Source organism: Sinocyclocheilus rhinocerous, unplaced genomic scaffold (genome assembly GCF_001515625.1).
Source record: "Sinocyclocheilus rhinocerous isolate Xijiao unplaced genomic scaffold, SAMN03320098_v1.1 scaffold861, whole genome shotgun sequence".
In the NCBI taxonomy this organism is placed as follows: domain Eukaryota; kingdom Metazoa; phylum Chordata; class Actinopteri; order Cypriniformes; family Cyprinidae; genus Sinocyclocheilus; species Sinocyclocheilus rhinocerous.
In genome coordinates, this window is record NW_015640043.1 from 255,309 (window position 1) to 279,983 (window position 24,675).

General features: G+C 36.2%; 1 protein-coding gene across 1 annotated transcript in view; it reads right to left on the reverse strand.

Moving 5' to 3' along the window:
• Positions 1–784: 784 nt before the first annotated feature.
• Positions 785–24,675, reverse strand: part of LOC107752302 (calcium-dependent secretion activator 2-like) — a 170,120-nt gene continuing 146,229 nt past the window's right edge. Inside the window, exons 20-31 of the mRNA XM_016568240.1 lie at positions 22,243–22,399; positions 19,068–19,209; positions 17,408–17,527; positions 13,477–13,632; positions 13,246–13,393; positions 11,801–11,815; positions 10,098–10,172; positions 9,767–9,850; positions 9,630–9,662; positions 4,134–4,241; positions 1,853–1,957; positions 785–1,610 (exon numbers count right to left, since the gene is read on the reverse strand). Coding sequence (XP_016423726.1) covers positions 1,440–1,610; positions 1,853–1,957; positions 4,134–4,241; positions 9,630–9,662; positions 9,767–9,850; positions 10,098–10,172; positions 11,801–11,815; positions 13,246–13,393; positions 13,477–13,632; positions 17,408–17,527; positions 19,068–19,209; positions 22,243–22,399 — 1,314 coding nt within the window. The 3' untranslated portion in view covers positions 785–1,439. The remainder of the gene's footprint in view (positions 1,611–1,852; positions 1,958–4,133; positions 4,242–9,629; positions 9,663–9,766; positions 9,851–10,097; positions 10,173–11,800; positions 11,816–13,245; positions 13,394–13,476; positions 13,633–17,407; positions 17,528–19,067; positions 19,210–22,242; positions 22,400–24,675) is intronic.

Consider the following 24,675-nt stretch of genomic DNA (forward strand, 5'->3'; position numbering starts at 1 on the left):
ATTTAAAGCTGAAATAAATTAAAATGCAGTTTAAATAAAACGTCTTCTAATAACAGACTTAAAAACAGCAAGCGTTAAACCGCTACACTAGGTAAATGTGTCATGTTTTAGCTTTAACAGTCTATTTTTACTTTTTATTTGACGTTTTATTTAGCAAAACTAGAATTTACAAATTATTTTAACTCTATTATTGTGACCCAAGTCTTATTTAGTGTAGATGTCTAGAATTTATGGAGTAAACGCTATTGTATAGTAAGCTATTCTAGTAATGGGTTCCTATGAATAGAATTCCATTTCTTTCTTTATGATTTGTTTGTTTAATATAATGCACATTAAAGATAAATCGATGCTGAAAAGAACATATAGAAAACCGCACACTAAATGGGTTCGATACCGAGACCAGCTATTGGCATAAATTTTAATAGTGGCAGAAACGATATCTAAATAAAATAAAAATGTGGAATAAATAAGGAGATCACATTCAAGCATGAATAAACGTTTTAATAGTGTTGCTTATTGTTTGGTGAATAAACTAAAATTTAATTTAAAGTGTTTGTTTCCACTTACCTAAAATGTTATTAATTACAGACTAATCTAGAATATATTTTTAAACGTATAAAAATGTAAATATTAAAATTATACACATCTTTTTTTTTTTATTTTTTTTAAATGTCCTTTAAAAAGCATAATGTTTAAACATATTATTAAATGTTTCATTTATAGGCTACTCAGCCTTCATGTGTGTCATATAATTTCATGCAAAACATAAAAAAGACCAGAGAAGTGACATTAAAAACACTTTAATTGTAACACTTAAGACACCTGGGCAATCTCAGGTGCACAAAGACAATAGAAATATACAGCTCTTGTTAAAATCCAGTGACATTTTCTTTCATCTGAAACATAGTTGGACATTGACAGCATACTATACATGACACACTCAACGGTTATTTCTACAGAAGAATCGGAATGTGAATTCATAGCTATTGAGTGGAACAGTGTCACGACTTTACTACAGTGAACAACTAGCATTTCATCCACCATATTTGGAGCTTTGGCCTGAGGATCTGAAGCTGATGCAAGAAAAAAAAAACAGCATATAAGCAGACGCTACTTCCCTCACGCTCTAGTTTTCACTGCGGTAAACTTACAAATCATTGCCTGGTTCTTTGTGGGTAAATTTGTGCCTACAAGTGCGTCCCGCTATTCGAGCTTGCCTTGTGTTGAGCCACCGTATCACTGCACATCAATACAGAACGACAAAGACACTTTAGCTGTCTGTAAGTGGCCAATGAAAGTTTTATACAAGCATGGTGACACTGGCTTAGACAAGAGGGCAGTGCAGCACTGTTTGGGGAGCATGAAGCGTGAGCTCCAATCAGGAGAGCTGGAATCCGACCTCTTCGTATCAAGTTTATGACTGTCCAGTAGGTGGGACGTTAACCCTCCTCTTCATCGCTGTCCCTCATGGTAATGCCCTGCAGACCGTCCGCGGCCGACACAGCCGCCGTGGCTTCCTCGATAGTGAGCCGGTTGTAAACCGTCTCGTAGCTCTTGTTGTTCAATGTGCTGTCCAACACACCCTGCAGCCTGAAGTCACGGTACGACTTCTGCACGACAAAAATAAAGAGCAAAAACAAGCATGGAGAACAATGAAATAGTTTAAGGACACATAGATTTTACTTTTTGACTTCTCGTACATCAGGATTTGCCTGAAACGGTACTTGTGTACCGATTAATCTCTCATTCTCATGGTAATGGAATTCGTTGTGCAGCCAAGCTGAACTTGACACTCTTGTCAACAGAGTTTCGAACAAAAACTTCTTCACGCTTTATTCTTTTTTTTTTTTACCTTGACAATCTTGATGAGAGTTTTGAGTTGGTAAACATGCAGCTGCTGGTCGAGTCTGTCCGTCAGCCAGGCACACACCGCCTTCATCAAAGAGTTGTACCATTGCTGTGCATGTGAGAAAGAGAGAGATAAACCTTGAAGGGGATATAAATGTGATGCAAAAAACCCTCAGTACTTTAAGCAAATAAAAAGATGTGACCCACACGGGCCGTGAAAGAAAAAGCTGCTTTTGGTTAATGTCAAAAGTTCGCTTTATGTGTGTTTTTCTTCTTCGATTGTGCCTTTTGATTGTGAAAAATTTTGCAGTCCTCAAAAATAATTTTTTTACACCTCAAGCTTCACTAAAAACATTTTTTAGCAAAGAACCTGCAAGAAACCGTTCATTACCTATTCAGCGTATTAAATATTCATTGCTTAATTTGTCATTACTGAACTTACAACAAGTATCTTCTCGTGCCCCAAGTATCATCTGTGGTCGCGTTTGCGCATAATAACAAACTTAAAGATACTGAACCTACTAATTACAGGGCTAACACTTGAATCTGCATATAAAGGGGTCACCTTGCACTCCAAACACCTTTAGATCACATATTACTTCACACGAGGACACCTTATATAATTACCGGTCTTTTCTATAAAAGCAGCCGGTTCTTTAATCAGCAGCGTTTAGACAGTGAATCGGTTTTGCGCGAGAACCTCTGACACCAGCTTGTGTTTGCGTTCAACCTGGTCATTTCATTTCGGAAATCATTAGCTCACGTCGTCAAAAACGTAAAAAGACAATATGATTTCATGCACACGCAAGACCGCATCGTATAAGACCACAGCATCATGTTTACTGGCGAAATACATCACTTAGACCCGTTTTCATTGAGCTTTCCCATGTAATTTAAAGTCAGGCTTTACTTTAACACTGCCAAATTTGTGACGGGAGCGTAAATGAATCCAAACAGCACACAAATAATCAGCAAAGTCCGCTCCTGCCGTTAACAAGCAGCGGGCAAAACGGAAAGATGAGACGCCACTTGATTGAAGCACTTAGGCTGGTTGGGAAACAGATGACTGTGCTCTAATTGTTGGAGGTGAAAGAATGGCAACGCATTTCTTCATATCAGGCGAATCTCCGTTGGTAATCACACGCTTAAGTGTCCACTTGTCTGGTTCATTAGGGAGGCAGGGGAGGGCAGTCTCCGCACCTGTGACCAGGCTGAGGGCCGCGGCCCCTCGCCGTGCAAACCTCATCGCTCCGCTAATCACAGTGATTTAACGCCCTGGACAAACAGACTGCAGCCTGCAAGGGCATGTGGAGACTGATTTTCTTATTTCCTTGAGTGCCTTCGCAACACAACACTGAATGGTACAGCGGCTCGTCCTTAAGAAGAAACACAAATATATTCACGTCCAAACCTTTAGCTGTCCAGAGATTAAATGTTTTGAAACAGACAGATTCTAAAGACTTGAGATGCACCGCACACACAGGCTCCTTGATGAGGAAGTTTCTGCGGTGACACACGGCGGCCCTTCTCTCGGCTCGCTCTTGGTGCATGACTGTGTGCGTGTGACACACATTAGGGGCTGCTGGTGTGCAGGGCACCTCTATCCATCGGCGGCCTCGGCAAAGGTGTAATACATCAAGAGAAGACATCAAACACTGCTTCTCTCCAATCTGGCTCGGAATAGAACATTTTTTTCGAAGGCAATCTGCTCAGGATTTTTAGGGGCAGGAGGGTTGTGTGTGTACATCCTCTCGAGTGTTTGTGCCGTTCTATAGATCTGCTGTCTCGGAAAGCGGATTGGAAGCAGTGTGTTCTAAACAAAATTAAGGAGCGAGATGTATGCATTTGCACCTTCTAGCTCTCTCTCAACGTTGTTTGTGAGTAAACAGGTCAACAGGAGCCCCGGGTGAGTGCTCAGGCACTGGAAGTGGTCACAGTAGACTGATGAGTGCTCTTGGTGAGGCCTCATTGCCTCTTCTTACAAAAACTTTACCCATCCCTTCTCACCTCCATTGGCCTTGGCTTTACAATACCCACAGCTGAGGAAATGTGGAGGGAATGCAGTTGGAAAAGAACCGAGACCGATTAAAAAAAGGAACAGAATGCAATGTAGGAATGTTCATTCACATACATTGGCATGAATAACACTTGCTTGAAGTAATTTTGCTGGCTTTGCATTGATCTTTATACTCATTATGAAACATTTCTGTAGCTACAGTGTCTGAAAGCAGTGGGGCGAAACTGAATCTCATTTATAGTGTGTTCTTTGACTGCCAGGAACTTACGTCAAAGATTTTTTCAGTGTACATCTCGTCGTTCACACGGTCTCGCAGAATATCCTGATTCTGTCGTACAGAGGTGATGTAGGTATCTGCTAGATCCATACCGGGTTTCTGTTGAGAGTGATGGATTCAAAGTTAGCATGGATTTATTCATCCTGAGTCTTCATTAGTTTTTTTTTGTTGCAAAGCAAATTTGGCCAGAAAACATGCTGATGATTTATACTGAGTCATTCAAACGTTATTTTCATAAAGGTGGACTAAGTGAAACATTTTGAACCTAAAGAAATGTACAATATTTTTGACAAAACATCAGTCAGATCAGTGGCCGAGTAAAAGCGGTTTTATTCTACATAGGAGCGGGTCCCTTCATGGTGGCAGCCACTTTGAGATCACATGACCGGGTTTTTCTAATACTTTATTTCTTATTGTACCAAAAACTGCAGCATATGCTTATAATGTTGATGCTACTATAGATATCATTAGTGTTATTCTTCTTGGTGTGAATGGGCCTTCATTGTATATTCTTTTGTGAACTGAAGAAGAGATACATTTAAAACAATTATGATGACTATTATTATTAATAAATAAGAGCTGGTTTTTCTGCAGTGACATTGTTAACTGAAATTCTTTGCTTTTATATGATGCTGCTTTCACGACATTCATGTTAGTATGAAGTTGAATTGGCCAGTTGTATCAGACAGCGAAATAAACAAAAATTACTTAGTACACCTTTAATTCAAGTATTTTCTTTGCATGCTAAGGTGAGCAAATCCAGTACCAAGTTAAAACAGAAATACCAACACAATGACAGCCACCACCACCATCTCTGGCTGCTGAATGATGTTAGAGAAAATGCTTAAAAAAATAAATAAAAACACTTACCAAAAAAGTAAGTACCAAAAAGCACCTGCGACACTTATACCTCATTAAAAACAATCCTTTTACCTGTGGAAAAATATTTCTATTCACACTGGGGCTGTTAAAACAGGGGGGGGAAATGTCCTAATGGTGCTGTAATTGCTGTGACATGTTTCCCACCCATGACTCAAGGGCTGATGTAGCTTGAGGGCTTGAATGCTGGAAAACCCCCTTTTTATTAGAGAGCAAAGAGACACCTAAACATCAACCTCCTGTTCTTGTCAGGCCTCTCTTCCTGTGAGTTTGTGTGTTGGTCATATGACAGAATGAAGGTCCAATGAGGTGACAGTACCACTGTGGCTTCCCAATCGGCAAGCTAGTCATTTTAATAGGTAAGTACCCATTTGAAAAAGCCCCCCCCCCTTCTTTAAAAACCTTACTGAAAAAAAAGGACCTGATTATCTCATCACTCCGCTGTAAAGTTGCACATGCAACTTGACGTAAAAACAAGTTTGTTCCTGGAAAAGCGGCAAACTGTCATGCTACTGAAACAAGTTATGTAGTGACGCCACTAATTATAGTAAGCAACTCCCCAATACTGGATAGCAACACGTTCAATCCTTTCATTCAACACTCACTGGACCGTACATTATAACCTCCTGACCGCATACACAGTCGGCTGATATCCAGACAAACAGCAGTTGATCAAATACGACCGAGATCTCAAGAGGACTTCATGTCATGTTGAGCAAGAGGGCTTCAGAGGTCTTCACAGACATATATTATATTATCATGAAGGGCAGAAACCTGCCACTTCCTGTGCGGAACCAAGCATATAATCGCTGATGTATCATGACAGTCACCTGCGACCCCATAAAAGGCACTTGGGTGGAAACAAGACAGGGTTTTTTTAACCCAATACCCTTCCTTCCATCTTTCTGACAGGACGACAAAGCCTGTAAAGGACCGATAAGCACACGAAAACACGATCTTCTCACACAAAATCCAACCGGAGGACCGAGGGACAGGCCCGATCCGTCAGGCCAGACAATGCCATGACGGTTGGGTGTGGGCCGTGTGTGAATGAATAAATGGAGAGGTGTGGGACGGTGCAATTAAGTCCAGGTTAATGACTGGTTAAGCTGAGTGGATAAATGGCGTGGATGGGAAACAGAATGTGCAGTAATTACACAGAGCTGCTAGCCTGGCTTCCTGCCACTGCCTCATTCACTGTCCAGGTGCAGGTGTGTGTGTGTGCCGTACCAAAGTAGAGAGCGTGTGAAGTGCGTTTGTGCAAGTTTTGAGTAAATACTTTGTTGTGGTAGCGCTAATGCGAGCGCAGATTCGAGCCGTGGGTGTGAATGTGTGAACAAGTGTGTTAACAGAGCGCTATCGGGAGGGTGTCTCGCCAGAAAGCCCCGGCGCTTGAATGGCAGCCTTCACAAAGGAGCAGAGGAGCTTAACCTTTCATGACAAGAGCCCAGAAATGTTCAGTGCCAAAGGCCAGACCACAGCCAGGTTTTTCCCTCCCTCTCCGGCTTCAGCGGGAGCTGTGAAAAGGGCTTACTTGGAGCAGCGTTCCTTCTGCACAAAAGCGCAAGGTGGACGTTGTGTTATAATTTGAGGGGGAGATGGGGTGTTCGCTCACTGCACACCTCGGGGAGCCAATGCCAAGAGCTCAGATGGAGCGATGGGGTGTGGATGTGTAGGGTTTGACTGACTTTTCTGTTCTTAATCTTGTCGGTGTGCTTTGTACAGTGGCCCCAAAAAGTATTTGGACACTTTAGTCACGCCTGAAAACCAGTAAATACAAAATATCACACAGAGTATCGTTTATCTGAAAGAAGGATAACACAAGCGTGTTAAACATAGTTAAGTTTCAAATGAAACAGGTAAACTTAAAAAATTAAGTAAAAAAGTATTTAGAAATTCTATTTATATATGAATGCCACTGCTTTGGTTACATAGCACAAGCACACTTTTGAAGTGAAATATTTAAATTAAAAAAAATTTTTAGTTGCAAATTATATGAAAACAGGTAAACTGTTCAAAATCAAAACATATTCAGGCATTTAAGTCACATGTAAATATGTATAAATGTTATTGCATTATAGAAAACATTTAAACAACTAATATTTTTTATGAAATATAGCACAAGCACACATTTGAAATAGAATTTTTAAAGTTTTTTTTAAGTTGCCAATGATAAAAAGACTAAATGAATTTAGTCACTTAAGTCATATGTAAATATGAATGAATGTTATTGCATTAGATAAAATATCAAAATTACAGCACAAGCACACTCTTAAAGGGGTCATATGATGCTTTTTTAAAGATCATTATTTTGTGTATTTGGTGTAACAGAATATGTTGACATGCTTTAATGTTCAAAAAACACATAATTTTTCAAATACTGTACATTATTGTAGGTCCTCTATGCCCCGCCTCTCTCGGTTTAAAAAAAAAAATTAAGATGCAAATGATAAAGTGACAGGTAAACTGTTCAAAATCAACACAATGAATTTAGACACTTAACTCACACATAAATATGAATGAATATTATCGCATTAGATAAAATATAAAATCAAGTGTAATATCTTTCAAGAGAAATAGCACAAACACAGTTTAAAAAGTGTAATGTTTTTAAAGATTTTTAAAGTCGCATATGATAAAACCAAAGAGAAACTTGTCAAGTTTCAAAATCAAGACAAAAGATTTAGACACGCTTAAATACTGTATGTATGAATGTTATTCCACATGATAAAATACCAAAACAAGTTTGAAAATTTTAAAGAAAAATAGCTTTTTTTAAGTTTTAAAAGATAAAACAGTTGACAAACATTTCAAAATTAAGTCAAAGACTATTTGAACACTTTTTGGTGGTCAAATGTTGATGGTTAATGTGATGAACTCCACCTGTGCTTGCTCTGCACTTATAAGGTTATCAACATTTTTACATCAAAAAACATCATAATTTAGAAGTAATAGGCTATTTTTTTAATTTAGAAGTATAGGCTATTCAGGTTGTGGCACATTCCACAACCTGTCGTTTTGGCAGATTGGCTTCAATATAAGCTGTTTTTAGACTAACGAGGAAGTTTTGAGTTCTGAAACTTACAGGATGTTTTTATAGTACAATGACCTCTTATATGTCAAAAGATCAAGGGAATTTTGATTCCTCAGTTCATGACCCCTTTAAGAGCAACTGACTTCATACATCCACTAAAATCACTCTTTGATTAAGCTTAGGCCCACATGGACTCTGCATTCACAAAATGCCACAGAAAAAACATTAAAAACGGGTGTTCCAATTCTGTGGAACTCCAAACATTCCCGGCCCTTGTGTGTTTGTATATTAAATATTTTGACTAATTTGATAATGCTTTCATCTGCCAAAAAAGTGTAGTGCTCTCAGCCCTGTTGAACATTTTATAATGTTTAAATTTCATTCCACAAATTCCCCCCAAATTCAGCACTGAAAAATGTAAATTTAATCCGGGTCTAGTTCTTGTTAAAAGTGTCAAAAAGAGCTCGTTTTGAGAAAAGGCTTCATATATATGTATTTTAAAATTTTAGTTTTATCATCTAACGAAATGACATTTATAAATTTTTAAGTGTGACTTAAGTGTTCAAATATTTTTTAGAGCCACTGTATATCATTATCTACTATAATTTGGTGTCAGTAATATTTTTGGAAAGATATTACTACTTTCATTCAGCAAGGATGCATTAAACTGAACAAAAGTGACAATAAAGACGTGTATATAGTTGCAAAAAAATTATATTTCAAATAAATGCTGTTTTGTAAACTAGTCACCAAATAATTCAGAAAAGAAAATAGCAGTTTCCACAAAAATATTAAGCAGCACAACTGTTAGCAATATTGATGATAAGAAATGTTTCTTGAGCAGCAAATCAGCATATTAGAATGATTTCTGAAGGATCATGTGACGCCATATATATATATATATATATATATATATATATATATGCACCCTTTGTGAGCATGACAGATTGCTTTTAAAAATCTTACCTCATTGTTTTGAACAGTGTATGTATGAACACAAAATCTAGTCTGATATTAGTCACAGAACTAACTGGAATGAGTTGTTATTCATGTTTTTATTCAGAAAGCCCTTCTGTAATACTGTGGTCTCGGTTCAGGAGGTCATGTGATTACTCAGTCTTTCCCTCACCCCGTGTTAGTTTCTTTCTGCTTGCTCACTGTCTGCGCTCTGAACAGTGCTGGTTCCTGGTGATTCATTAGCATCTTTTTCTGCTTGTGACGGCCCATTGTCAACACTGTGGCAGATCGTGAGACTGATTTTAAGCCAATCGGGTTGCTAATTAGTCTTGCTCAGCCAGCTCTGATAGACGCTCCAATCCTGCTTTCATTTGGCCATGAATCGCAAATGATAAAAAAAAAATATAATTCTGTTAAGTAATGATGAAATAATACACATTAAGCCTTTTTAAATATTAAAAACAAAGCAAGATGGAAACGCTTGGCAAAGCTGAATAGAGAATCTGTTTCCCTAAGTAAATATTAAAACACACAAACAAATGCAAAGCAGCATGCAAAAATATCCACACAGGGCATGCCGGCATCATGCACATTTATTTGTCCAAAATGACACTTACTGGGACGTCCACATATTTGGCTGCTGCTTTTACCTTAAAAAAAAAAAACCTGCTGAATATCTTTGGCTTATTAAATGTTCAGTATGAAATGAGATCCCGGAAAGGGGTGTGGGTGGGATGAATGTGAAAATACTCACTGTGAAAGACAGGATGGAGGAGAAGAATGTTCCCTCGTCATATCGTGAAAGTTTGGACAACACCCCATCCAGAACAGCTGCAAACTGTGAAAGCAAAGAAGTATGTTTGCGTGACAAGCACATACGCCTTTAGCACAAGCAACAATTAGCAATTTAGGACAAAGTAACATTCGCTGAACAGGTACAACAGATATAACGTTTCCCGAAACATCGATGATTTTCGAGTTGGCTTGCAGTGAAGGCCAGCTGAAAAGAATGGGCAAAAGCCAATTTTCAATGTTGTGAAATGTGGTGGCTCAAAAGAAGCCGAGACAATGGCTGTTGGGAGTACCTTTGAGACCAAGGAGGAGATCATTTCCTTAAAGGCCTCATCGATCAGGACATCGATTTTTGAGTGGTACTGCTGCTGTAGGACAAGAAGAGGAGGAGAAACATCAACAAATACAATAGGCGCGATGGGAAACACACGGATCGTGAGGCATCCTAAAAGAACAACACGCACACAAAGACATATTTCGGCAGAGGGAAAAATCCTCCTCGTGTAATAGGGCTGAGTTAAGCAGCTATTAGGCCCATTATGCCTGTGAATGGCATTCCTGCTCTCGTTTAGGAATTTAGGATACTTTTTGTGCGGGCCACAATTAAGGCAGCCTTGTGTTTTTCTAAAGAACCCGTCCAGCTGCGGTGACCAAAGGCTCACACTACATTCAATTAATCCGCCATTTCATGTCTGATAAGTCTTATTCACCTATTTTGTGGAAAAAAGGCGAGAGGGAGAGGAGGAAGGAGAAAGCGAGGGCTCGGGGGTGTGTGTGAGAGAGAGAGAGAGAGAGAGAGCGCATCCATTTGGGCGCGTTGAATAGATGCCTTTGCCTGCATGCGCTGCAAGCAGGAGTTCATCTCCGCCAACAATGGCCATTCATGGAGAATCTAAAGGACACCCAAATAAAAAATTTCAATCAACAATGCGTGCAGATCGGTGACAAATTGAGGGTGCTAAGAGGTCACTGTCAGCAGCCCTAATTTTCTTTTCACCCTTTTTTTTCCTGCGTGCAAAATGGCCGTTTTTTTCATAAATGGCATTATAGGAGAATCTTGAGGACTTTTTACCTCAATTAACACTTCCATGTTTGCTTTTTATACGGCTAAACGGCGAGGGCTCTTTTTTTTTGCATTAGCGCCGATTAAATAGGGAGGTCTTTGCCATGTGTGTGAAAACCAAAAGAACAATAATTTCTTTTGAAAACATTTATCTGGTAGCCATCCACTTCAGAATCACTTCAGCGAGATGGCGGCTTATAAAGCGTAACCTTGTATTTCGAAATAAAGCGGCAGGCAAACTCGGGTAAAATAATCTTTTCTTTGTTTTTAAATAAAGTCTTTCACAAACACACACTGTTGGCCATTAAATTCAATCCTGTATGAAGGAAAATCAGTTGAGTGTTGAGAAATACCTTTTAACCCAATACTAAGAAGTAAGTGGAATTAAAAGTGGCGGTTTCTCGCAGCCGTGTGACTATCTCGCCACACAAGGCCACATACTTTAAGTGTCACTGTTGGAGAAAATGCATCTTTTTTTTAGTAAAGTTAGCGGCTGTTTTTTGTTTTGTTTTTTTTAGGACTGGAAAAGAGTTGTTTTGACTAAGACAGCACAATTCAGAAAAGAATTAGTTTAACAAAAACAAATAGTTTACTGCTATTTCAGAAGCTTTCATACATCTAAATGTGCACTAATATGAAGAAGCGAAAGAGATATGGCAGTGATCAAATCTGAGGCTGTTTCTAAACCAATTTCAAATTCAAATAGCACAAGTGTGTTTACAAGAGGTTCCACTAATTTTTGAAATTTTGAAAATGTTTTGGTGAGTTTTTGTTCATACAATGGAAGTCAATGTTATTTGGTTCCCAAATAAGACATGAGTAAATGATGACAGAATTTTAATTTTAAGGTGAACTATCCCTTTAAGAGTTAATTGCACACAATGTGTTCTTTCTCTGTTCACACAGACATGAGACGGTAGAGGGGACACTTACCCACTGTTGTTCAACCTTGGGTTCATGCAATAACGTGCAGGACATGCAGGGATGAGTAAAAGAAAGACAGTGAACAAAAAGACAAAAAAACATACTTCAATGAAAAGTAATCTCAGAGCTGGTTAATGGACAGCCATCAGATACATCAAATTCATCTTAAGTATAATTGTGATCATTAATTAGCTAAAAACAAACAACACAAAATCTAACAAACTTGCTCATTTCTGAAGAAAGAATATGAAATGAGATTTACAGTCATTTCTCAAAGCAAAAAAAGAAAAAAAGAACAGCCAACCGTTTATTGTCTGAATCACTAATTCTGGAGGCAAAACAAAAATAGAAAATTTGTACTAAAATGTAAACTATAAGGTACACAAATGTAAACCTTATTCAGAGTAAAAATTTATTTGAATCATTCTTTTTCTTTATTTGTGGCCTGGGTGGCAAAATAAATAAACAAACAAATAAATAAATAAATACAAACACAATCTAAACCACATTCACAATTTGAAAATGCAGAAGATTTTCAGCAATATGCCAATTCGGATTTCATTTCGTTTTCTTCATTGTTCATTACGTGGTGCATGTAATGTCATATCAAATGTGCGATAACTATAACTGTGTCTGAATACTCTTATTTTTACCTCATAGTGACATTTAATTTAAAAACCAATTTGGATTTGTCTCTAGTGTGAACACATCTTAAGTGACTCCTAACTGTACTCTGAATCATAATTATCCAATTAAGAGCTTTCAAGGATAATTTCAACATCTTTTGCTCTCTGGTCAGAAGCTGACAGAACAATGTTTTGAAAGAGGTGCATTTTTACTGAAGTCAGTTCACTACAGTTTGTGTCTAAATGTCTTACTTATAGTAGTTTCTGCACATTAAGCTGGGCTAAATTTTTTTTTTTTTTAATAGAATAAACTATACTCTTTAATGAATTGCTATGTGAAATGTTCACACAAAAACAGGAAATTAGATATCTAGACAAAATAGAATCGTGGTTGTCATGAAAATGAGAAGCCAGTATAATGATTTGGCTCTGGGTGTCGGGTTTGGCTGTGGTTGGTTCAAGGCCTCTGGAGCATAAGGACTTTCTGATCGAGACTTATCTCTAGGCAGAAGAAGAGGAGGTAATATCGTCCACAGAAAGGAAGCACAAAATGCTTCACACCAACCAATAACACCTGCGCTAGTTTAACTCAAAAGCAAGTTTGAAAAAGGAGAAACTGATAAATGGACCTTTGCCAGTTTGACAGCTATTCAAATGGCTGATTAGAGTCACGTAATTCAATGTTCTTAATCTTGTTTTCAACACTCAACTGCCAATTGCACAAGAGACGAGATGTTTTTATGAACACCATAAGTCTCATAAAAAACATCTACTAAGATAAAGATGAATGTGTCTGTACAGACAGACCCTGACAGGATTGTGACGTACCTCCTGGCCTTGGTCAAGAACACAGAGCTTGGAGCACTGCTTCTTGGCATCCATGAGAACATTGAACATTGTGCACACAGACAAGGGGACGCGGAAATCAGTCGACTTGCAAGACTTCTGCATTTTAGAGTCAAAGGCAACTTTGGTCCTAGACATCAGAGATGGAGAAATCAGTTACATGAAGCCCCTGTCTTTAAAATGAATGCCATTATTAGTCCTTAAATGGCTGACCTTTTGACACAAGCCTCCATCATATCACTAGCCATCAGTTTGAGCCTTTGCTCCAGATGTTTGGCGAACTCCGGCTCTGGCCAGTGCAGGTCCATCACGAACATCTGAAGAGCATCCAGCTTCCAGAATAGATCTTCTGATGTGGCCGAGCCGTTACTGAGGAAGACAGAAATAGTGACATGTCAGCACATGCTTGATCTTAAAGCCATTACTTAAATACATTACAGATCTAGAAATGAAACATGCAAAACTAAGGTATGAATGCCAAGGTCAAAGTACTGTAGACAAAAGACTGTGATGCTTTATAATAAAATAAATTACTTCGCAGACATTGTCATGCAAGACAGATCGGTACTTGATGCCAATTCAACTATCAACATATATGATATCACAGTTTTATGGCATTTCTAACTATTTGAATGCCTATGAATTAACAATTTATTGCATTATTTATTTATTGCATTATAACATCTTTTTTGTCTTACTCAAAAGATTACATATTATATTATTTATGTATAATATTATTTATAAATAATATTTATTATTATATTATTTATGTATAATATTATTGTAAGTATATTAATATTAGTCTTATAACTAATATATTAATATAAAATATAATTTATATTATTATTATGATTCAAATAATTCTAAGAATATTCTATTTTAGAATTATATTATTATAACATACTAAAATATTACATTCGAATATTATACTAATTATTAACATATTAATAGATTTTATATATTACATTTAATATATTATATAATATAACATATTCTATAATACTAACATCTTGTAATTAATATATTATTATTATTTGAATATTTTACATTATTTTGAATTTTTTACACTATCTCACATTATTGTAACACCTACAGATATTTCTCACTTGCATACAAATGTCTGATAAATCAATTCATGTAAATGCACTTGATAGGGTTCAGAGACTCAAAAAGGGGACGGAGGACTTATATGTGAAAACTCCTTCCATTGGCAATGAGCAGTTAAGTCCCCAAATTGCAAAATGCACAGTCAAACGACTAATCATGCGAGAGAGGTACTGTAGAAGTCAGGTTCTCTTGCACCCAGCTGACTGAAGTGCATCAGACAGGACTGTCTGTCTAAGAGCGGTTGTTCCAAGAGGAAGTCGAGATTGACAGCAATTTCCACTGATGTTGTGTGCGACTCCACTGGGTTCTAATGGGCTCAAGAGATCTTGGCCAATCGAGACAGATGGAGCAGCACTACTACAGTCGATACAGCAACGCGCAGTCGAAAGCAGCGCTCATAAAAAAGGCCACTCGTTCCGCTCGCTGTTAAAAGACTGTTACCTTCACAAGTGGCGGTCCAGGAAAATAAATCGTTTGGCAAAGTCCACTGTGCAATTAAAAGGGACACACAAGCACAAGCTCCCACTCGATTAATTAGCGGCGGTATGGTCCGTAAGGGCCCCCTCAGGGGTCCGCGCCTCCGCCTCAAGCCCGAGTGAGCAAAGGAAAGAGGCAGGGTGAACAAATGGACGAGTTTCTCGCCTGACGAAGAGACTCCCCCGGGGGAGAACGCAAAGTTCTCGCCGAATCTAACAACCAGCTAACCACAGAGTCCCCTCTGACAGACACCCACAGGACTACACCCGCTACAGACACTGTTTCAGGCCTGAAAGCTGGTGTGCTTTTACAGTTCACACTCTTTAGGCTAATTGAGATGGATGTAATTTAACTTTCCGACATTATTTAGGCTCTCGTAGCTGTCAGAAGTTCTCTTGTAGAGCGAGGCTGTTTACATCTCCTCCCGGATAAAGGTGTTTGAAACGGTGTATGAGGTCACTATACTATAGTGTTACCCTGATAACCCCCGATGGTAGAGAGAAACTAGTGTTGGTGTTTATCGTTGCATGCTCACAGCAGGTTTAAACGCTCGCAGATTGAACCGATGATACCTGGGTGCTCCGTGTGTAAGAGAAAAATGGAGTTTATGGCGACTCGGCTGTCCATGTGAATCATCTTACAAACAGGTTTCTATGAATTTGTCTGTCTGTCATACTACAAACACAACACCAAACACAAGCATGTGATGATATCACTGGTACTCACAAAATATCTGGCAAATTAATTCCTTGTCCGCTGTAAACCAAATGCATAACTGTGTTAAATTTAGCCAATGAATCACACAACAAACGCCACACAGCAGCTCCCAAAAATTATCAGTTACCAAGCCACTTTGGCACAAAACGCATTAAAATGAACAACACAACACCAAAATATTCAAGCAATCACATCACAAACAGGATCAATACACTCTGATGGCAACAGGGATGGGAATCGTAAGCAATTTATTGAGTCAGATTCTAAATAAATGATTCTGGTCCCATGAATGATTCTTTTGAAGGAGCCCACTGTCTTATAAATGGCCTTAGCTATATAAAAAATTAAAATAATATTATTTTTGATAACAAATTAGCTAATTTTTTATTCAAGTGCCAATTTTAAGCACTTAACACAATAAAAAAGTAGCAATTTCAGTAGAAATTAGGTAAAACAAGTAGCGAATTCATACAAAACACAATTGGTTTAGACTAAACATGACTTTTTAGCCAAATCATTCAAAAGAACTTACTCATGAGAATCACAAACAAACATAGTGTAACTTTTATTATCGTATTTTATCATATAAGTGCATCAATTTATGGCCTCTGAATTATTTCACGACAGCCGCTCTGTTTTTACATCACATTAAGTTCAGATTGGTAGAGTATAAAGTTCTGCAGGGAAGTATATTTTTGTAGGCTAAAACCCAGAAACAAGTTAGCATTTTATCACTTCTGCTTCCATCGTTCTAAAATCAATGGGTTTCTTAAATGGGTTTTTGTTTAAATGTCTGAAATAAGGTCTGTGGTTACAACAAGCTCAAGATATTTTCACGTTGTATTCTATGACACAAAAATACATCAGTAAAACCCCCCTTGTGATTTTTTAAAAGCTTTTACTTTTCTTGAAAAAGGCGGTTGCTAACTAGTGGCTAAATGGGACTACAGAGGCTGTCGGGACATTATTTCATCACAGCAAACAGGTAAACTCATCTGTTCACTAGTCTGTTTTCACAACCTCATTATGCTCATAATTGTGCTCTTGCAAACTATTCTAAAACTTTCTGGACAAGTATTTTTTAAATAAAAGCTGGAAGAGTTGTGGGAAGCTTAATGGTGGCAATGTTGAAGTCATGCGACCGTGGTCTAGTTCGATTACTACTTACATTTAGCTTTTTACTTCTGGTAATTGTATTTATGCTTCAAAATGCAAAAGTTGTGTTGATTTGTGAAGATTATCATGACGATAAAGACGTGTAAGAACCATACATTTTTGTTGGTCACTTATTTTTTGCAGTAATACAAAAACCAATGAAAAAATCATATATGCTAACTAATGAGTTGGCCTTCAAAAATACACCATCACTGCAGCACTTTATGTGATCCACATTTGCAGAAGAATGCAGACATTTGTGACAAGAACGAGTATTTATTTATTTTTTAAATAATGGAACCAGTTCAGAAAAACAGCTTCTTGATTCCCAACCCAAGCCGACAGACAGGAAACACATCATAACAGTCATGCACTTTATGGGTACTAAAATTGGAAGTGTAACTGACTGTGCTAAAACGAATTAATTTTTGTTATGAATTACATTTAACACGCAAATGCTTATTATAGCAATAACTGAGCTTCATCAGATCAACAACTGAAAGCATCATTTGGCATATTTACCACTAGGCTGCATTACAAATGCATATGCCACAATCTCTTTCCTGTGATTGAAACATATTTGAATGGTTTTAAGGCATGAAAACTCGTTTTGCGCATGTTTGGCGGCTATAATAAGCATTTGTCAAGAGCAGTCAGCGGTGATGTTGCCCAGCTGGCCCATACACACGTGCTGTCACACAGCGGCCCCATCCAGGAAGGGGCTGAGAAGCTGGGCATCTGAGGGAGGTTAAGAGGCAGGTTGGGAACCCTGGGCAGTGGAACACTTGGCAGATTGTTGGTGATGGTCCTGCCAGAGATCAGAGAGTACAAGAGCAGAAAGCCCTGAGAGGAGGCCGACAATAAGACAAACGAGCAGAATAACCAGCAGCTGACTGATCTTTCTGAGGCGTCCGAAGCTCATTGACAGGAAGGAAATGCACCTTAGTTGGAGAAGACGGCATGTTTAATGAGACACAACTGAAGACGGACATACAGTCTGTCCAATGTCATATTGTTTTAAGCGTCATGTTCAGTTTGGAGTCGCCAGATATAGAGACCCCAGATATAAAATACTTTTTTTTTTCTTTTATTGTATTTTCTTTCAATGTGAATTCAATCAATTTCTTTTCAATGTTGAATGTCTTTCAACATTTCTGACAAGTTCATGTCTACTTTGTGGTAAAGAAAAGTAGAGTTAAAGCTTTTATTATAAACTATTATTATTATTTCTATTATTTATTATTATTACTATTATTTTAATTGCTTACAAATGATTATAAAAGAGTTAAAGCCTCAGTAATAATAAATATATAATAATAACAATAACAACAACAACAATAATAATAACTATTATAATTATTAATATTTAATTATTAATTATTATGTTTATTATCTATTTAAATATATTTTATTTTAATTGCTTTAATAAATAATAATAAATAATATATAATAATTAACAACAACATATGAGGTTTGTTTATTATGTCAGAGGAAATGTAAGGCAAATGATTATAAATAACAATAATATTTAATTTTAATTTTATTATAATTATTTAAATTGCTTACAAATGATTATAGAAGAATTAAAGTTTCAGCAATAATAAATAATATATAATAATGAACAATAATAATAATAATAGTAGTAGTAGTTAATTATTAAATGTAAAAACTATAATAATAATAATAATAATTAATAGGTAATTATTATTATTATTATTGTTAAAAAGAAGAAGAAGAAGAAGAAGAAACCCTAAAGCGGTTTGATTAGGTCAGAGGAACTTAAAGGCAAATTATTATTATGATTATTACTATTACTATTTTTACATTACATCACGGAGGACATTGGGTTTCCAAACATAAAAACAGTAAAGTCATTCTCATCAAAACATGAGCGTTATGGTCTTATGTAAGGTCTAATTTTCATAGCCAATGTTTTCTTAAGTTTTGCGTCCACAGGAAATTGTTTGGTTCACGGAATGATCACGACCCATGTATACGACCGCACGACATACAGACTTCATGTCTACACCTCACAGCCTTGTTTTCATTCACATCAAATTAAATAAGATCAGAATCAACAGGAAACTGTGAAGTGAATCAGAGAAGTACAAAGCATTAATGGAAAAGTATGAGGACAATCTTTGAGGCTCCATTCTTTTACCTCTCTCCAATCATCTTTCCAGTCTCTGAAACATGAACAAGTTAATTGGTTTGCTAGAAATAGCCTGACACGTTTAAACAAACACGGCACTGTATTCGCCTAAATTCAAGGAGAATCAATCAATAAGAAGACATACATAATAAAATTACATAGGACTCTAATGGTTTGACATTAAATGGGCTCTTACTTCACAGACTGCCACGTCTCTTGCTCAAAGCCGCGATGAATGGACTGAGCTATTGATGACTCCATCAGGTCAATGTACCGCACCACCAGAGGGATGTACAGGTCCTGGAGGTGCTTATGGAACGTTCCATTGCACAGGTGAGCTGGAGAACATGAAGGATGAATGAAGCTTTACAATATATTGACTGATGTGCAACTTATTATATATGACCATGCAAAATATAGTGAGCAATGCTATCAACCTTATTTTTCATGTAAGAGTGGGCGAGGCCTTTTGTAAATTTAATGTGTCTGGCTTCCGGTGTCATTTGCTTCCAGCTTTTTTTAGCTGTACAAAACAGCTGGTTTTGCTGCTTGATATTGCAAACTACATTATTTTAATGTATTATCTTAATTACAGTGTTGGGAGTAACGCATTACAAAAGTAATAATATTACAGTAGTATATTACTTTTTGCTGTAACGCAGTAATATAACGCATTACTAATCAAATTTGGGTAATATTATTACTCGTTACAATCTCAGTAACGCATTATGAACACACTGGTTTGTAGTTTTACCTTTTACTGCACCCAACAGCGGCTAATGAACCGGAAAGAAAAAAAAATCCACAATAGCATTTCTATGACTGTCTAAAAGAGGAAAAAATGTTGATTAAATTGGTCAGAAGAGAGAAAGATGAAAGAAATTTACTGTCACTCCCAGTTTATATTTAACTAGTTTTCTGTAATTTAATATTAATTTAATATAGTGTTATAAATGTACATTATTATTTTTTTAATTAAAATACAGAAAAAAAAAAAAAAAAGTTTCTCATTCATATTAATTGATTACAATTTTCACCAAAGTTGCTCCACTTTACTTTTTTGTAAAATCATATTTCTATGGCCCTTATGTTATTGGCACTTCCTTCACATTTCAGTTGATTGCATACAGCCTGAAATATAATTAGTTCAACTCTCGGAACATTTTAGCATGGTGATGGATATGACAATGTTAATGTATTTGGTCATGGCGGAACAGATCTGCTACGCTGCTGCTGAATTGCTGCTGCTGTTGGTTATTGCGGGCTCTCATGGGTGTTTGAGCTCATTTCCCAACCATTTAACAATGATGAAACTCATTTGAGCATTTAGTGTCAATGTCACAATAATTTTTTTGTGATGTGCACACATTAAAAACTGTAAAAAGCATGCACAACTGAAACTAATTCCTGTCTGAAATCAGGAAAATTAGATATTTCATTCGTAATATGCTACAGTGTTATCTGCCACCTAAGAGTCTCATTTGGTTGCTCTAAGGCTTTGAAATAACATCTGATGAATTCAGCGCCTAGTTAAGACGTACAGTATACACTCGAAATAATTGAATTGTCGAGAAAAGTTTCAAAAAATTGAGATTTTTGCATTCTCGCAACAACTATTTTAATTGTCCCAAATAATACCACTTTATTCAGGCGATCTGAATTTGATCATGCACTCAATTCAAAACATCTCATTCAGCTAAGAAATTCATCACATTTTAGTCTCTAATTGTTTGGATAAAATGTAATTCCTTTTTATATTGCTTAATGAGCATTTTTAACTTTTGTGTCTAATATTTCAGAAACATTTCATGTGTACTTCATGAACAATTATTAGATACCCTCCTGATAATGACACTGTGTCATGATAAACCAGAGAAATTATTCATTATTCTGTCATTATTCACTAAAAAAACTCACCAAGGCTGCATTTATTTGTTCAAAAACACAGTAAAAATTTGAAATATTATTACAATTTAAAATAATGCTTTTTTAAAAATATATTATAAAATGTAATTTATTCCTGTGAACTTTCAGCATCATTACCCCAGTCTTCAGTCACATGATCCTTCAGAAATCATACTAATATGCTGGTTTGCAGTTCAAGAAACATTTATTATCATCAATGTCAAAAACAATTGTGCTGCTTAATATTTCTATGGAAACTGATTTTTCATGATTCTTTGATGAATATAAAAGTTCAAAAGAACAGCATTTATTAGAAATTAAATCTTTGTAACATTATAAATGTCTTTACTGTCGCTTTTGATCAATTTAATGCATCCTTGCTGAACAAAAGTATTAACTTGGATTCTCATATGTCTTGTAATTATTGTATGGCCATTATATTGTTTCAGAAGTGCTTGTATTATTTTTATGATACTTTTCTGTCATGTTTGAGTGCTAGTGCCGTTGATTTTCATATGGAAAAAAATGGAGAAGAGCAGCGTGACCATTCTGCTAAATCTCTCATTTGGAGATCCATGAAAGACAGTCACTCATGAGTTTGAAAGAACATAAGGTTGAGTAAATGATGGCAAAATATTCATTTCTGGGTGAATTATTCCTTTAAATCTGCCAATTTAAACAGAGAAATTTAAAATAATTTCCCCACAATTTTCAACATGTTCGCCAGCAGGCTTTTCTCATTACAATTCTACCTTTGAGATTAAATGAGATTAATTTACTGAGATTAATTTAGTGAGAACAGGGCAGAGGAAAGCAATACGACTGGATCTTCTACAAGAAAGTTCATATATGAAACAGTGTGGGAGTTCCCTATATCTTTTTGCCAACTGTCTGTGTTATTAGAGGCTGCCATTTCCATTATCATGCTCCCTAGATAACCGACCGTATCTATTCCAAATCGACTGCTGTTTGAACGAGACAGTAAAGCAAGTCTCTTTATCACCGTCGCAAATGTCGCAGTCATGCAAAACAATCTTTGTAACTCCAACTTGGCTCTAGTTGCTGTTCTATCAATAGACCAAAAGCTCCTTGCACAATTAACTTCATGTTGTGAAGTACTCAAAACTGTTTTACAGAGAATGTCTTATTGCTTACGAGAGATACCGGTGCTCAGGATATGTCAGACACTCTGGGATTTGCAAAAACGGATTCAGGTATTTGGCCTGGCGAAATGGGAGATAATTTACCCTCCATTGCCACTAACCGATCACACTGTATATCTAATTAGTGTGTTGACAATAACAGAGCACAGCATGTTAACCTGCTCGCCTAACGAGTATTGTTTTCCAAAGCGACACTGGTGTTAATGAGCACGCTTAGTAGTGAGAACATGTGAGCAGAACTTTGGACAAATGTGAGCGGAAGGGGGGAGAAAGAACGAGAAAGAAAGTTAAAACGCTACACACGGTCAGTTCGGAGGAAGTTGTTGAGCAGCTGAAAGAGGGGGAAACTTTCCCAGGAGTCCTGCGGCTGGACGGCCAATGCTGTGTCCATGTCCACTGTGTACAGAGACAGGAAGGTCTCGGCGTGCTCACCCATCGCCTCTGGCCACCAGGAGAAGGCCTGCGAAACACAGACACGCATGAACAGGTATATGGGTCATATTAGGGTGATTCTTCAGTTAGGGACACCTTTGATTAAACATTTACCAGGTTATTTTAGTATCATTGATATAATAATAATAATAATATGTTTAATTTATATAGCGCCTTTCCCAAGCTCAAGGACGCTCTACAAGGTACACCAAAGCAGCAAATATTGATTACAAAGAAACAATTTCATTGGACATTTGCCCAATTCAGTTACAAATAATGCAGTTGCATATAACACAGATTATGTAGTAAAGACAGAAATAGAAAACAAAACAGACAAATACACAATGTAAATTAGTGATAGTATTGATTAAACAAATAGGTTTTAAGCTTTGATTTGAATTCACTGAAAGAGGTGACTGTTCTGAGTGCCAGGGGAAGTCTGACAACCTTTACTAGAGCAGTTTAGATATGTTATTATAGTTTTATTATTATATTTTCTGTTGTCAGAAAATGTCACATGATCCTTCAGAAATCAACCTAAGATGCTGATTTGGTGCTCAAGAAACATTTACTATTATTATTATTATTATTATTATTATCAATGTTGAAAACAATTGTGCTGCTTAATATTTCTGTGGAAACGGTGATGCATACATTTTAGAGAAAGTTTTAGTAATTTTAGGACTTCATGTGAAACTAAACAAAATTGAGAAATGCTACCCAGGCGACTAAGAGAAATAAAATAAATGTTTATTTTGTAATTTATTTATTTATTTACTTACCATCTTTATTTATTTTGATATTTTATTTCAGTTTATATTGTTTCAAAGATTTATTGATTTATTTTTAACGGTTTTAGTTTTAGTTAACAATGATAACCCTCCCTGGAACAAAGATCTGATCCTGGCCTTGATCAGCCATCAAGAAAATTTTGGTATTTATTTATTTTTTCGTTTTCAGTTTTTAGCAAAAACTTGGCAAGTCTTTGACTTGTGAATACAACAAGAGAGAAAGCTGTCAATTAACTTTTTATTTTAAATGCTTCTGAATTAAATTTCTCTATTGGGGACAATCAAATTATACACAAACCTCAAAATGAATTAAAATATAATTATAAGCTCTCACTTTTAATTTTTTCTTTTTTTTTTGTGCAAAGAAGAAACTTCCCTGATTGTAATATTTTTATACATTTATTGTAGAAGGGAAATTACAATGTCTGAGTTATCTTTAAAAATCAGGAAAAATTTAAGAGACATATAAATAAATAAATCTATTTTAAAAACTGAAAAGTTTTTTTTATAAATGCATTCTTTCTTAAAATCATCCTAATGGACATAAAGGCTCCCCTAATAAGAACAGAATCACCCATTAATACGTAAAATGCTAGAAATATGCTACACATTCTATGCATGTGCAAACACACTATCACAAATAATAATGCCAAACAGCAGTGTAATAACAGAGAGACAATACTGAGAGCTAAACAAGGTATACTCGGATACTGAAAACAAAGCTCAATAAAACATGGAAAGGATGAAACTAAAGCCAGTAGAAGTCAAGCAATGCAATGATGAGACCTTGAAAAGAAGCACACAAAGATTGAGATAAATACAGCGAGAACAGAAGGTTGCTTCTGTGCCTGCATGCTTGCTTGCTTTTTTAAAGCGTTACTTCCAAACACTATCTATGTACAGGTGCATCTCAATAAATTAGAATGTCGTGGAAAAGTTAATTTATTTCAGTAATTCAACTCAAATTGTGAAACTTGTGTATTAAATAAATTCAATGCACACAGACTGAAGTAGTTTAAGTCTTTGGTTCTTTTAATTGTGATGATTTTGGCTCACATTTAACAAAAACCCACCAATTCACTATCTCAACAAATTAGAATATGGTCCCTAAATGGGTTTATGATTCACTTTGAATAAATATTTTTTACTTTTAAATTGGTAGTAATTTAATAAATAATTACAAAGAAACGGCAAGTGACACACTGAATTAAACATCAAATTTTGATGTAAAAAGACTGAAATAGTATTTTCTTGTAAAACGTGCTGCAAAAAATTGTTTCTTTTACAACTTCAAAACAGAATTCTTTACAGTGTACATACAAAATAGATGCAGAAATTACATTAAAGATGTAAAAATTTTCACCGAAATTTCATGTCTACTATCAATAGTGTAGCAATCACTTAAAGGTGCCATAGAATGCATTGACACAATATTTTAAATTGTTCTCTGATATCTACATAGAAGGTATGTGGCTTAGGTAAGGGCAAAAAATATCCCGAAAAAGTGTTATAT